Source organism: Danio rerio, chromosome 17 (assembly GCF_052040795.2).
Source record: "Danio rerio strain M-AB ecotype USA chromosome 17, GRCz13ab, whole genome shotgun sequence".
NCBI classification, from domain to species: domain Eukaryota; kingdom Metazoa; phylum Chordata; class Actinopteri; order Cypriniformes; family Danionidae; genus Danio; species Danio rerio.
Genome location: NC_141037.1, coordinates 32,912,846 through 32,925,835, shown reverse-complemented (window position 1 = coordinate 32,925,835; position 12,990 = coordinate 32,912,846). Strand labels below are relative to the sequence as shown.

The 12,990-nt window shown below is 33.9% G+C and overlaps 2 protein-coding genes across 4 annotated transcripts in view; one reads left to right on the top strand and one right to left on the bottom strand.

Moving 5' to 3' along the window:
• Positions 1-12,990, bottom strand: part of LOC147839992 (uncharacterized) — a 782,854-nt gene that overhangs the window by 615,701 nt on the left and 154,163 nt on the right. The window lies entirely within an intron of this gene.
• ltk (leukocyte receptor tyrosine kinase) overlaps positions 1-12,990 on the top strand; it is a 141,120-nt gene that overhangs the window by 85,620 nt on the left and 42,510 nt on the right. For all 3 annotated transcript variants that reach the window (NM_001442458.1, NM_001442457.1, NM_001006660.2), the window contains 6 exon segments: positions 1,006-1,145; positions 1,580-1,720; positions 5,542-5,691; positions 8,693-8,793; positions 9,435-9,595; positions 11,632-11,726. In NM_001442458.1, coding sequence (NP_001429387.1) covers positions 1,006-1,145; positions 1,580-1,720; positions 5,542-5,691; positions 8,693-8,793; positions 9,435-9,595; positions 11,632-11,726 — 788 coding nt within the window.

Below are 12,990 nucleotides of genomic sequence, written 5' to 3'. Positions count from 1 at the left end.
CTCTTACTGTGTTATAGAGTGTTTTCACAATGAAGTGTCATCAGTCTTCCATATTGGAGGCACAAAACATAAACAATAGACCAACCAGAAACCCATATATTGTGGTTATTATTGCTGTTGAAAACGATCATTTAGTTTCATGTTTTGGGCTGTAGTCTTTGGTCAGACAGCATAAAACCTGTGAGTACTTTAGACTGCCCAAAGTTATAACAGATCAAATCAAAGAGAGAGAGGGAGAAAAAAACTGACACACAAAAGGAGTTTTTGGTTGGCCGAACTGATCCAGGATTTCTAAAGCAAGAATCTTCACTATATCCATGTTTGTTTTTATCTCATCAATATACAGTTGAAGTCAAAATTATAAGCCCCCTGTTTATTTTTTCCCCCTATTTCTATTTAACAGAGATACATTTCTACACAATTCTAAACAAAAAAGTAGTAGTTTTAGTAACTCGTTTCTAATCACTAATTTGTTTTATTTTTGCCATGATGACAGTATATGATAGTTTGCTAGATATTTTTCAAGACACTTCTATACAGCTTTAAGTGACATTTAAGGCTTACTGTAACTAGGTTCATTAGGGTAACTAGGCAGGTTTGGGTAATTGGGCAAGTTTTTGTATAATGATGGTTTGTTCTGTAGACTTTTTTTATTAATGTTTTTTATTTATTTATTAAAAACTGCTTATATTCTAGCTGAAATAAAACAAATTAGACTTTCTTCAGAAGAAAAAATTTTTTATCTGGCATACTGTAAAAATGTGCTTGCTCTGTTAAACAACATTTGGGAAATATTTAAAAAAAGAAAAAAAATTCAAAGGGAAGCTAATAATTTTGACTTCAACTGTATTCCTTTCCTGCTTACCAATTATTCAGTAGTGCATTACATCCAAGTATCTTCAATATGGCCGTACATTGGTGTAACTGATAAAATCAAGACATACAGTGGCATGTGTGATGCAGCCACTGAGAAATGATTTTTTGGTTTTTGGTTTTGGTGTCCAGCTCGCAGTGGGAGGTCTTGAAGGCTGTGATTGGTCAGTTGAATGAGCCCTTCCAGGTGACAGTGCAGTACTCTGCCTGTAGCAGTCATGAAGTTGGGTTTCTGGCATTCGATTCACTGGAGCTGAAGAACTGTGTCATGGGTAACAGCTTTTTATCTGTTCTCAAATAATACCTAACTGTGTCTTATGATTATTACCTTTCACTGTAAAAAATATTCTGTGTAATTTTTGGTTTATTTTTCCATTTATTTAATTTTACCATCAAAAATTGACCGATTAGAGATTATATATTCAGTATATTATACATAATATGTATTATATTTACTGTGGTTTTAGCGAAAGTCTTTAAAAGTTTGGTTCATGTTATTGAATTTGCATTGAGAAGTATTGGAATGTGGTTTGGGATTCATGCAACTCTGTATGAAAATAAATGTTGTGACTATACATATAGAAACTATTTCATGGCTGTTGCATGCCAAAATCAAAGCTTAAGGTGGTCCAATGTAATATTAAAGTAAGCAAATTTTATTTTTGGACAGGCAGTGTATATAATGGTTTTGTGTGGTTTTCTGCAGGTGATGATTATGTGGATTTGGGTTCCGACTGTGAGAAATACTCATCTCTTCAATGTCATTCTGGAGGCTGCATTGAGAAACAAAGAGTGTGTGATTTCCACACTGACTGCCCAGAAGGGGAGGACGAGGGCTTAATATGCAGTGAGTGAAATTCAGTATTGTAAATGTTTTATAAACCATGAAGATGTGTAATTTTTGTTTATCAGTCTGTCATCAATTGTGAACACAGCTTTCAAAATCTGATGCCTTTTCAGTTTTATGCAATTACTGTTGCACACATCAGATGATGGAGCTCTTAGGTCTTAAAGAAAGTCTGACATCTTTTTGTTGTTTTAAATGTAAAGAACGGGCTGCATTCCATCAATCCATTATTTTAATTTATGATAATCGAAACATTTCTTTGAAAGTTGGCCTTGGAGCTATAAATCCTTGTTAGATTTGCGAGATCATTCCTGCCAGTTTGCATTTTGTTGAAAGCGCTCAATTAAAGTATGAACAGCAGTGTGACAGGGCTGAATAAGAGGGTGCGCTGAGTAACCGGCTGGCTGTGTGTCGCTCACATTAGCTGTATTAAATCTTTAAGCTATGATAAAATTTCTAATCCTTTCACTGGAGGCGTTGGATTAGCAAACCTGCCCTGTCAAAGTTTTGCACTCATAAACTACACAATGGGCCTGAAAAGTATTAGTGTTTGCTGTCTTTCAGGGAAAATATTTGCATATTTATTGATTTATTTCATCTTCATTAACATTTATACGGTGCTTATGTGATTTATATGTATAGTCTGTAAACAAAGAACTTGTGATTTTAGTATTTGTCACTTCCACAAAGATATAAAAGGTGAGCGAAAAGGCTCATTAGCATGTTCTGTACATAAAGCATTAAAGAGTTATCTGCTACACATATTGCAAATTTATTCTGGTAATTATTCTGGAATCAAAAACTATAATCCTAAAGTGTAATTGGCTGCTGAAAAAAGTCAGATTTATGTGAGGTTGAAAAACTAACATTAATATGGTAAATCAACAGCATCTTATTAATAATTTACAATTCAGTTCAATTCAATTTATTTGTTTGTCATAAAAATTGTTATCAAACATTAAACATTAAACAGCATGAGTGTTCTCAACATTAAAGTTGATTTTTTTTTTATTCTACAGTGCCAAATGAGCAAATTAGAATTTAGAATTTCTGACTTCGTCTCAACTACATATATTTGCTTAAAAATGTTACATTCATTTTAAATTGTAATGTTCGAATATTCAATCAATTCCATGCGTGTTCAAAAAAAAAAGTTGAGGAGAGGTTTTACTTCAATGTCAAAATTCGTAGCAATTTATTGGATACAAATGAATAATTCGATTCACGGAATTCTGTTATCCTCAATGCAGTGCAAAAGTTACATTAAGGAGGTGCGCAACCCCTTCCTTTTCCTGACTCCAACTTATATAGGCAGCTGATATTAACAGGTGGAGTTTTGTGAAATTCGCCATTTGTCAATCATTGTTCAGTCCTCTATTGGCCGCACCTCAGATGTAAGTCCTCTTTTTCTATGAATTCTCTGCAGAATAATAAAAGCATAAAACTTTTTGTGCTCTGTTCAGTTTTTACACCTTTGTTCAGACAGGAAGTTTCTGCAGAACTGAATTTAATTTTGGACCAGCACTTATCTACTTCTGCAAAAATGCTAATTAGTATGCACAGCATCTCACACACAACAGTAGAAGTTCAGTTAATATATGAGCCTTACATGACCTTTACAAAAAATAGTTTGATTAAAAGAAAAAGAGACAAAAATAATAAAAAACTGATTCCTATTTTCTAACAGTAACATTACTTTGCAGTATTACTGTTTTTATGTATTTTTGATCAAATAATCACTACTTTATGCCTCATTCACACTAGCAGCGACTTTGTAGCTGCCTATCCCTCTGGCTAGCGATGTCCTGCAAACGCAGGTCTAGGTCTACAGCACGGAGAATACAACCAGCCTCTGAGTGAGCTGAGAGAGGGTCACGTGAGCTCCACATGTTGCTCCCATTGATTGTTGCTCAAGAAAGTCAGTCTTCTCAGCATTCTCACATTGCTCGACATGCCAACTTGGTCGCCAGCAGTCGCTTTCGTTGAAGGAGGTCGCCGGGAGTCGATTGCCCTCCGTTAAAATGAACGGTCGCTTGTTGCTTTGCTGCTGCAAGTTGCTTGTAGTTTGAAAGTGGCTTTAGTGGTCAAGATGTCAAATTCAACTCCCAAATATGATAGTAAATATACAGTGGGGGAAATAAGTATTGAAATGGTCACCATTTGTTTCAGAAAACATATTTTGAAAGGTGCTGTTGGCTTGAAATCTTCACTGGATGTTGGTAACAACCAAAGAAATACATATGTGCAAAGAAAGCAAATCTAATATAGTTATGTGTAATAAAATGAAATGATGTAGAGAAAAAGTATTGAACACATGAAGAAAGGGAGGTGTAGAAAGTGAAAGCCCAGACAGAAGCTGAAATCTCTCATAAGTTATTCAGCAACCCCCTGCTCTTCCTCATTGTAAATTAATTTTCACTGCTTCAGTTCAACAACTACTTTACCAGGATGATGAAGATGGAACCAGGGTGGACGTTTCAGCAAGACAAGGATCCAAAACACAGCCAAGGAAACTCTCAAATGCTTTTAGAGAAAGAAAATCAAGCTGTAGAATGGCCCAGCCAATCACCTGAATCGAATCCAATAAAAAATACAAATTAAAGACCAGATTTGATGGAGGACACCCACAGAACCATCAAGAGTTTTACGCTCTGTTGAGGTCTGTGAAAAAACTCACACCTGAGCAATGCATTGGACTATATAAGAGGCGTCTTTAAGCTGCCATTACCAAAAAAAAGCCTTTTATATAAAGTATTAAATACATTTCAGTAGTTCAGTTCTTTCTCTTTGTGTCATTTCATTGTTCTTACACAATTACAACTAATTTTTTATTGTTGAGTTTTTACCAAAAATCTGGTTAATTCCATGTCAGCAGCTCCTTTAGGATTATTATTTCCAGGAAAATAACATGATTAGTTCAATACTTATTTTCCCCCACTGTATTATAAAAATTTAATTTGAAAAATTAGTTTATTATATTTGCTTTGGACATAAGTAACACAGAAGTATAAAAAACACCAGAGTTATCACAAAAGAATTTTTTAGATTTTTAGACCAAAACGTAAAATATAAGTGTGAAGAAACACCTTTGATATTCTCCAAAGGATCTGACAGCATGCTAATGAAAATAATTAAAGTGACTCCCACTAAGTTTAAGCTTGTTAATTACAACCATGACATTATAAAACATGCCTGCTGGATAATAAATCTGTCAGTTTATAATGTCCAGAGAGCATCTTATCGCACATTTAGCTGGAGGCCTGTCAAATTAGCCATCATTTTAGGTGTGAAATATTTAAAGCGTGAAGCTAATTTATGTTATTTAATCTATTTTATTTAATCTATTTTAGACTACAGTGAATTATTTTTTGTTCAGCTCCTGTAGATAAGCTAAAAGCTAAAAACAATTTGTGCTAAAAATAAGCAAGCTCTGCTCCATTAAAAACAGTTAATGTGCCAGTGTACATAATAATTATGCTGGAGGACATGGGTATTTCCAGTAAGAAATTCAATTGAGATCTTGAAAACAATCCACCATTTTGTCCCATGTCAATATGGCTGTGGTTTGGTTATTACTGGAAGTAATTGACATTGGAATTATGTAATGATTTCAGTACTGTATCAGATTACTGAAATACAGGTTTTGTCTTTGGCCTAAAGCAGATTTTAACCTGAGCTAAACCTGTGTTCATGTAATCATAATAACTACATTAAATAGATATGGAAGCAGATGAAAAGTATTGTTTCTTTCAACAGAGAGCTGTATTTTTTGTGTACAGATTGGACATATGTTTCATTATTTATGCTTAATATCTTTGCAGGCACTTTACCTTTGGGTTCATACTGTTCATTTGAGTTGGGCTCCTGTGGTTGGTCAGCGGCTGACACACAGTCTTCTTGGAGACTAGTTAGTGGACAACAGCTGATTGAAGACACACACCTGCTGGGCACAACTCTGAAGAACACTCAAGGTAAATGAGAAACAACATTCTTGTTTTGTTGTTGCATTGGTTAACCATGATGAAGTGGTGAAAAAGATTTATGTTTAAAAAATATTTTACTAACAAATGACAAAATGCATGCAAGACATGGTGGATTCTACACATCAAAAGAAAATGCCTACTGCTATAACTGGCAATTTTATTTTTTGAAAAGACAGCTGTTAGCACCAATGTAAATGTCTGGATATTTTATGTTTGAAAGATTAATTATTCACGTAATTCATTTGTGAGTAGGTAGGTGAAGTTTTCATCTTAATGTGAAGTGAATCTTTTAATAATATATTTTTTTTTATTCATTAAAACAAACAAAAAAATCATTAAAACAAATCATTTATATGATAAACCTCAAATTATAGTGCATAAATATATAGTTTTTAATAGAGGTGATACAATCTAATTAAAATCATTCAACTTTTTTAAAATGTGTTGCAAGAACCTAAATTGGAATATGTGTTTATTTTAACAACAAAAGAAAAAAACACTATGAAAATCATCAGCAAAACATTAATTAATGTGCTGTTGTGTTGTTTGCAGTGAAATACAAGGTAAAGTTCATTTAGAAATCGCATCTTTCATTTTTATTTGTGTTTTCCTTACTATTCTAACCTTTCCTGATTTAGGGTTGTAGATGTTAGTATACACTCAAAGTATATTTTGCAAAAATTAAGTGATTCGGACCCAGTTTGTTTTTTAGTCATTATTATTATTATTATTATTATTATTATTATTATTATTATTATTATTATTACAGTTTTTCTCAGTCGCTTTGGTGCATTTCTCACAACACTATTTACATTTGCACAACAGGTCATGCATTTCTCAAAACAATTAGTCATTTGTGCACATCCTAGTAGCAGTTTCACATTCTTTTCAACAAATTGTGAATGCTTTTGGACAAGCATCAATTGCTTTCATACAACTCTCTGCTGTTTATAACATTATCATTTGCTTCTGTCATGTCAGGCAAAATGAACTAAACTTGTAAATGCTGAATAGTCATTCCATATAAAACTAATAGTCCTCATTTCATTACTTGAGTCATCACATACAAAAATAGTGAACTAGTTGTCAAAATCTGTCAAACTAATTTTATAAAGCAAATTTAAATCTTTATTTTCCTGAAAATGTCTTTAAAATTGAACAATTTGATGAATGATTTACAGACCTGTGTATGTTATAGGCTCAGTTCCAATATGTACTGCAATATTGTGTACAGTTGTGCACAGCTCTACCTAAAGGGAGTTTATGTTTGTTGTAAATAAGGGTGTGTTTATTCTTTTGCACAATGCTGTGAGTAAATTAGGATTGCAAAGAGCATCTGCAGTAAAAATGTGAAACATACATATTCAGTGTCTTGTACTCAGATAACTCACTAAATGCAGTGATGTTTCATATTGCTGTAGTTTTCAAATGGCTCTGCAAATAGTCTATAGTGCTGTCTTGAGCATTTTGCATTGAAAAAATGTACAGAGTAAACTGTCATAATGAAAACATGACTAAGCCATTTGACTATCTTGTTCATAAACAATGGTGTCAGGACTTTTCATTTTGACGATACTGACAGTTTGATTGACATGAATACTTGGTTTTGAGGAATGAACTATCCATTTTGAGCATGTGACGCTAGGTTTTGCAGTTTGCAATAATTGTTTTGAGAAATGCATTAACTGTTGTGCAAATGTAAATAGTGTAAATTATTATTATTATTATTATTATTATTATTATTATTATTATTATTATTATTATTATTATTACAAGGTCAGCTAGCAAAGTGCTATGCAGGTAAACCTCACTCCTCTGACCCCAAAAGGTGCTCTCGCGACAGATGCTAGAGGCCATGGTCTTGTTAGTACAACAGACTCCCATACAAAGCATTGGTAGATCAATCCCAGCTCAGAGTGGGTTGGGTGCAGTAGGCCAGGTGGGTTATACATGGAGGCTTGTCCGGGATGGGAGTAAGGTTTTGGGGGTGGACTGTAACGGAGGCCTCCTTGTTAGAGCAACCGTCTCCCATACAAAGAATTGCAGGTTCGATCCCAGCTCAGAGTGTAGAATCGTTGCAGTAGGACTGGTGGGTTACATTATTATTTTGAGAAATGTCTAATAAAATTTTTAATTTTCCTTAAGATTATCTGCAAATTAACTGTAAAATATGGAAAAACTGCAGTGAATAATGAAGCAGTTCATGGGATCAAAACGTTGTTCAATAAATTTGTACCATTTTACCTGTTCACTTAAGACAAAACAAAAAAATGTTATCAGTTATTGAGTAACTGTTGAATAACCCTAATATTTGTTGCTAATCAGGATCAGGACCCCAACAGGAAGTACATAACGTATGTCACTTGGGTAGTTCATTATTTAACACTTTAAATGGTTAAATAATAATTATAACAGTCAAACAAGTACAGTATATTTGATACTTTGCTCTCCGTATTTGCTCATAGACTTTTTTTGTCAGCATTTTTTTTTCTCTTACAAGCTTTGAGACAGGGACATGTGCATAAAAAACACATCTATTAAAATGTCTTCAGACAGCCCATTTGTCTTAAAGCAGCCAATCCATTTAGTGATGAATGCCACCAATGGGAATTTTCATGACATGAGAATCCTTGTGATTTTTAACCGGATTAAAATGTTCTCCATACAAGAAGTCTGTAATGATTTATCTACTGCGTCATTTAGCTTAGTGTGATGTATTGTTTGGATGATCTCAAAACCACAGTGCAGGTGTCCACTGTTGAGTCCAGTTTATGATGGACTGGTTGTTTTCCCACTTTTTTTAAAAGGCTATTTTTTGTGAACGGGAGAAACTCTGGCTCACAGTGAAAGCTCTTGTTGTCTGTTTCTGATGGACATTAAAAGCACATAAAGAGGTTTTCCAGCCTCGCCAGTTAAGTTTTTGTGTGTGTTTGGTTTATTTTTGTAAGCTGTGAGCACTCTGTAGAGTACTGATCCTCTCTCGCCTCAGGGCATTTCCTTTTCTTGAAGGTCAGAGGTCACGGTGATGAAAGAGAGGCGCTGGTTCAAAGCCCTGCATTGCCTTCAACTATATCCAATCAGGACTGTCAGGTAAGAATTTATTCTGACGGTTAAATGGATAATAAACTCGTAGTGTACTCTAGGGTCCATTTTTACACACAAAAAACATAATTTTAAAGTAATGGGCTTTTTTCATCCCTTTTTGACCCCTCATCAGAAAACACATGACGATTCTAGACATGGAGAACAAAAATGCCTTTGACTGGCTAACAGGTTGCATTTTTAATGGACTGTACTATTGTGCAAGCGTACAAAATGGTCTAAAAGAAAGAAACCACCCTAAATACACTTTCTTTTGTCACACTTCATCAATTTTTGTGTAGAATTTTAAAGAACAAGATTTCGCTTTTCATCAATTTAATGTGCCCTTGCAGAATAAAAGTATTGTTTCCTTCATTTTCCTGTACATAAATGGTCTTTCACTTTAAACTGTGGTGTTCCTACAAGTTTGCCACAATGTTTGGTTTTAGGTTTTATGAGCCTGTTTCAAGTTAATTGTCCATAAAAAAAAAACAAGGACACATCTGTACAGCATATCTTCAAACAGCTTACGCTGAATAAACGTACATGCAGCCAGTTTAAATTTTACACTTGATTTTCCATGAATAAGGTGTTTTTTTCTGAGACGTCTGGTCTTGTAGTTGCTGAAGTGTTGAGGTTTTTCTGCGCAGTTGCAGTTTTCTCTCTACCGGTATGGGGATTTCAATGGAACAGTGCTTTTGTCTGTGGTGGAGAGCGGAGCCTCAGCACCAGCACTGATTTGGGAGAGATCCGGACACTGGAAAGACGCCTGGCAAGAGATCACTCTGCCGATCACAGAGATTTTAAATGGGTGAGATAATGGGATGAATGCATCAATGTTGACCGTCTCGGCTTTGTGCTGAAGCCAAAGAGACTTTCAGTGGCATAATCGTCATCTAATAATTTCATTTCGAATCATAATCTAATGATTTCATTGAAAAAACAACTATCAACTCAAGGTGAATGATGTCACTAACACCCCTGCTGTGCATTATTTTCCAATAATTTAACAAACCCGAGTCAACTTACCGTATACTAAAGCCACCACACTTAAAGACAATAATAATGTTGTTTATTTTAAGATAGCTGCCAGGTTTATGCTCTTAACCACTCTTACATATTGCACATCTCATTCAGAGCCTCCTTTTTTTTGTTTATATACAGTCAAGCCTGAAATTATTCATACTCCTTGTGCATTAATATTTTCAGGCTTGACTTTAATTTAATTTTAACTTTAATTAAATGAAAAATCACACTACTGGTCAAAAGTTTGGGGTCGTTTTTTAAAAATGTTTTTTAATTTTAAATAAAATGATTCTGTCTATCAAGATGGCATTTATTAAATGTAAATAAAAATAGTTAAATTGTTAAATATGTATTTATTACATTACTTATCGTATGTTGTTTCAAATGAAATTATTACTCAAGTCATTATTGCTTTTACTACTTTTACCATTAATAATAATAATATTAGTAATATAATAATAATAATAGCAATAATAACTATTAATATTTGAGCGATTTCTGAAGGATCATGTGACTCTGATGACTGGAGTAATGAAGCTGAAAATTCATCTTTAAAATCACTGGAATAAAGGGTTAAATTAAATAATAAACTATTTTTGAAGAGTTATTTTATAGTGCAATAACATTTCACATCTTTACTATTTGTTCTGTAATTTGAATGAAATAAATGCAGCTTGGTAAACAGGATAAGCTTATTTTAAAATATCTAAAAATCACACTGACCCCAAACTTTTGAAAGGTAGTGTGTATGTACACGGTGCTAAACTAACTGAGATTTATCACAGCATCTATGTGCATGCAGTTGCTCTTCAAGTGATTTGACTTGCTTCTGTTGGCCTCCTTATTAAAGCACTTTTTGATAAAAGCATCTGTTAAATGAATAAATGTAAATTATGGCTGATTTTGAAATGTCAAATGTGGTGCATATTAATATTAATACAGATTTATGCATGTACTCTGCTTAATGTCAGAAATAATACAGGCATTAAAAATAATCACTAATATGTCACGCATAAAACACCATCAATGGACTTTTGAAATGTTCTTGTTGATTATAAAATTCAGGTAAAATGTTAATTATTGAACTTTTAATCATTCAGTAATTGCGCAGACATAAAGTTTTGTGCCTTCTACATTTTTTTTTGCTTGTTCAAACTACGCACTACAACTTAAACTATAAACTTCTTAACCACTACTTGACTACTATTTAACTACTTAACATGAGCAACACAATTCTTGAGATTTCATTGGGAGAACCTAATTTTACATTTAACACATTGGCTGCGAGGTCTTAAAAAGTATTAAAAGTTGATTAATCAATTATGAAAAATATTTTACAATAAAATTGTTTGTTCGAGATCTTAAATTTTGTTCAAGCGTTGTCCAAAGTGTTTGATACTGATTAGAACTTGAGTGACGATGAGGTCTTAAAATATTCTGAGAAGGTTTTTAAAAGTCTTGAAAAGGTTCTGAAATTACCTTTAGGAATCCTGCATATACTGTAACCTGTAAAAGTGTTAAGTTAACTCAATCGATTTGTGTTGGGACAACTTGAAGGTATTGTGTGGAACCCTGCATTTTTACAGTTGATGATGCAAAGCCAAATTAAAATCGATCTTCTTATCTGAAATATTTTTCTCTTATCTTACTCGAGCAGTATAGGCTTATATTTATGGGATACATTTTCTGAAATAAGAAAATGACCATGTTGAGCTTTGTTCTAGTAATTTTGTTGTATTTTAATATCTACATTTAAATTTGCAAATCTCACTCACCCTTTGCTCTTTTTCTAAACTAATTTGTCATATGTTTTGATCGCAGCTTCCATCTTAAAGTGCAGGCTTTCTGGACTTCTGGCTCCAAGGCTGACATTGCACTCGATGACATTTCATTAAGTGCAGCATGTTTTGACACAGGTAACCTTTCCGCCTCACACATGTACACATGCACACACAGGCAGCACAATAATGGTCCATTTGTCCATCCCTGCAAATTTTTTGACCACAGCGCAGATTTAGACTGACTCAAAAATGTAGTATTTAGTTCCACAGAGAATGTAAGATGTGATGCTGACAGATGATGTCTTACCGCTGTCTCCAGTTAGCGTTTGATTCAGACTCTGCTTGATTGGTTGTGATTTTGAAAGACAGTAGAAAGGAGATGTGAAGTGAATAGGGAGGTCCTCAAAATCGGCAGATGTCACAAAGCTGCCAGTAGTAGATTTTCTGCTTTTCTAAATAGTTTTTGTATGATCTTCAGATTTAGGCTTGATTTTGTGACCACAGGAATTGACAAGTCTTGTTAAACTCGAGATTTACTGTCTTTGTCAATGTTGTTTCATATAATTGATGATTTAGAGAAATTCTTGAGGCATGTGTTGAATAAAATTAGCTTTCTGTTGAGTCTTGATCATAATGAGCCATATTTTCCAGCATATCAAAATCCAGTCATGGAAATAACCTTTAGAGGACTTCAGTTTTTTTTTTTCAGACGGTATCTTCTTCTTTTGCTTGATTTTTAGTTATTCTGAAAAGTAGGAGTTGAAAATGTAAGATCTTTGTCTTAGACTTTTCTACTAAGGTGTAGTGGGATACATCACTGGTTGTTTGTTTTGTTTAGGTAAGTTTTTATTACATAATGGAGGAGACTAATAGTAAAATTGGTTTTATTTTCTTACTTATTAAACAAATTGTGGCTCAGTTATTACATAAATGCTATTAAAATGACTATTTTCTTAAGAATAAAAATAGATCTCAGCTAAACTATTTTGGAAATCCAATTACTTGAATATTGTTATTACCCTGTTAGGCAGCATTCACATCTGGGGATTTACACCTACCTAACTTTAAATAGTAACACCAAGTGTGCCGCAAGCCTACGTTTGAGTGAAGGTTTCGGCCGTTAGATCGCCCCCTGGGGGCTGGCTGCAGTACAAGTCATAAAGCCCGCCTCCTCCGTGTTAATGAAGGAGACTTGAGCCCAAATAAAAAAAAATATTACACTTGCAATAAAATGTCCCGAAAGATAGTTCTGGTCGATTAAGGCACTGGTTATTGTGCTGAAATAGGTGCAGATCTTCATTTTTGTAAACAGTTTGTTTTTAGCAGTAATTTAATGCTGGGCGTGTCATCGTGATTGACAGCTGTGATTGACAGTTTCTCAAAGCGCGGCGTCTGAGCT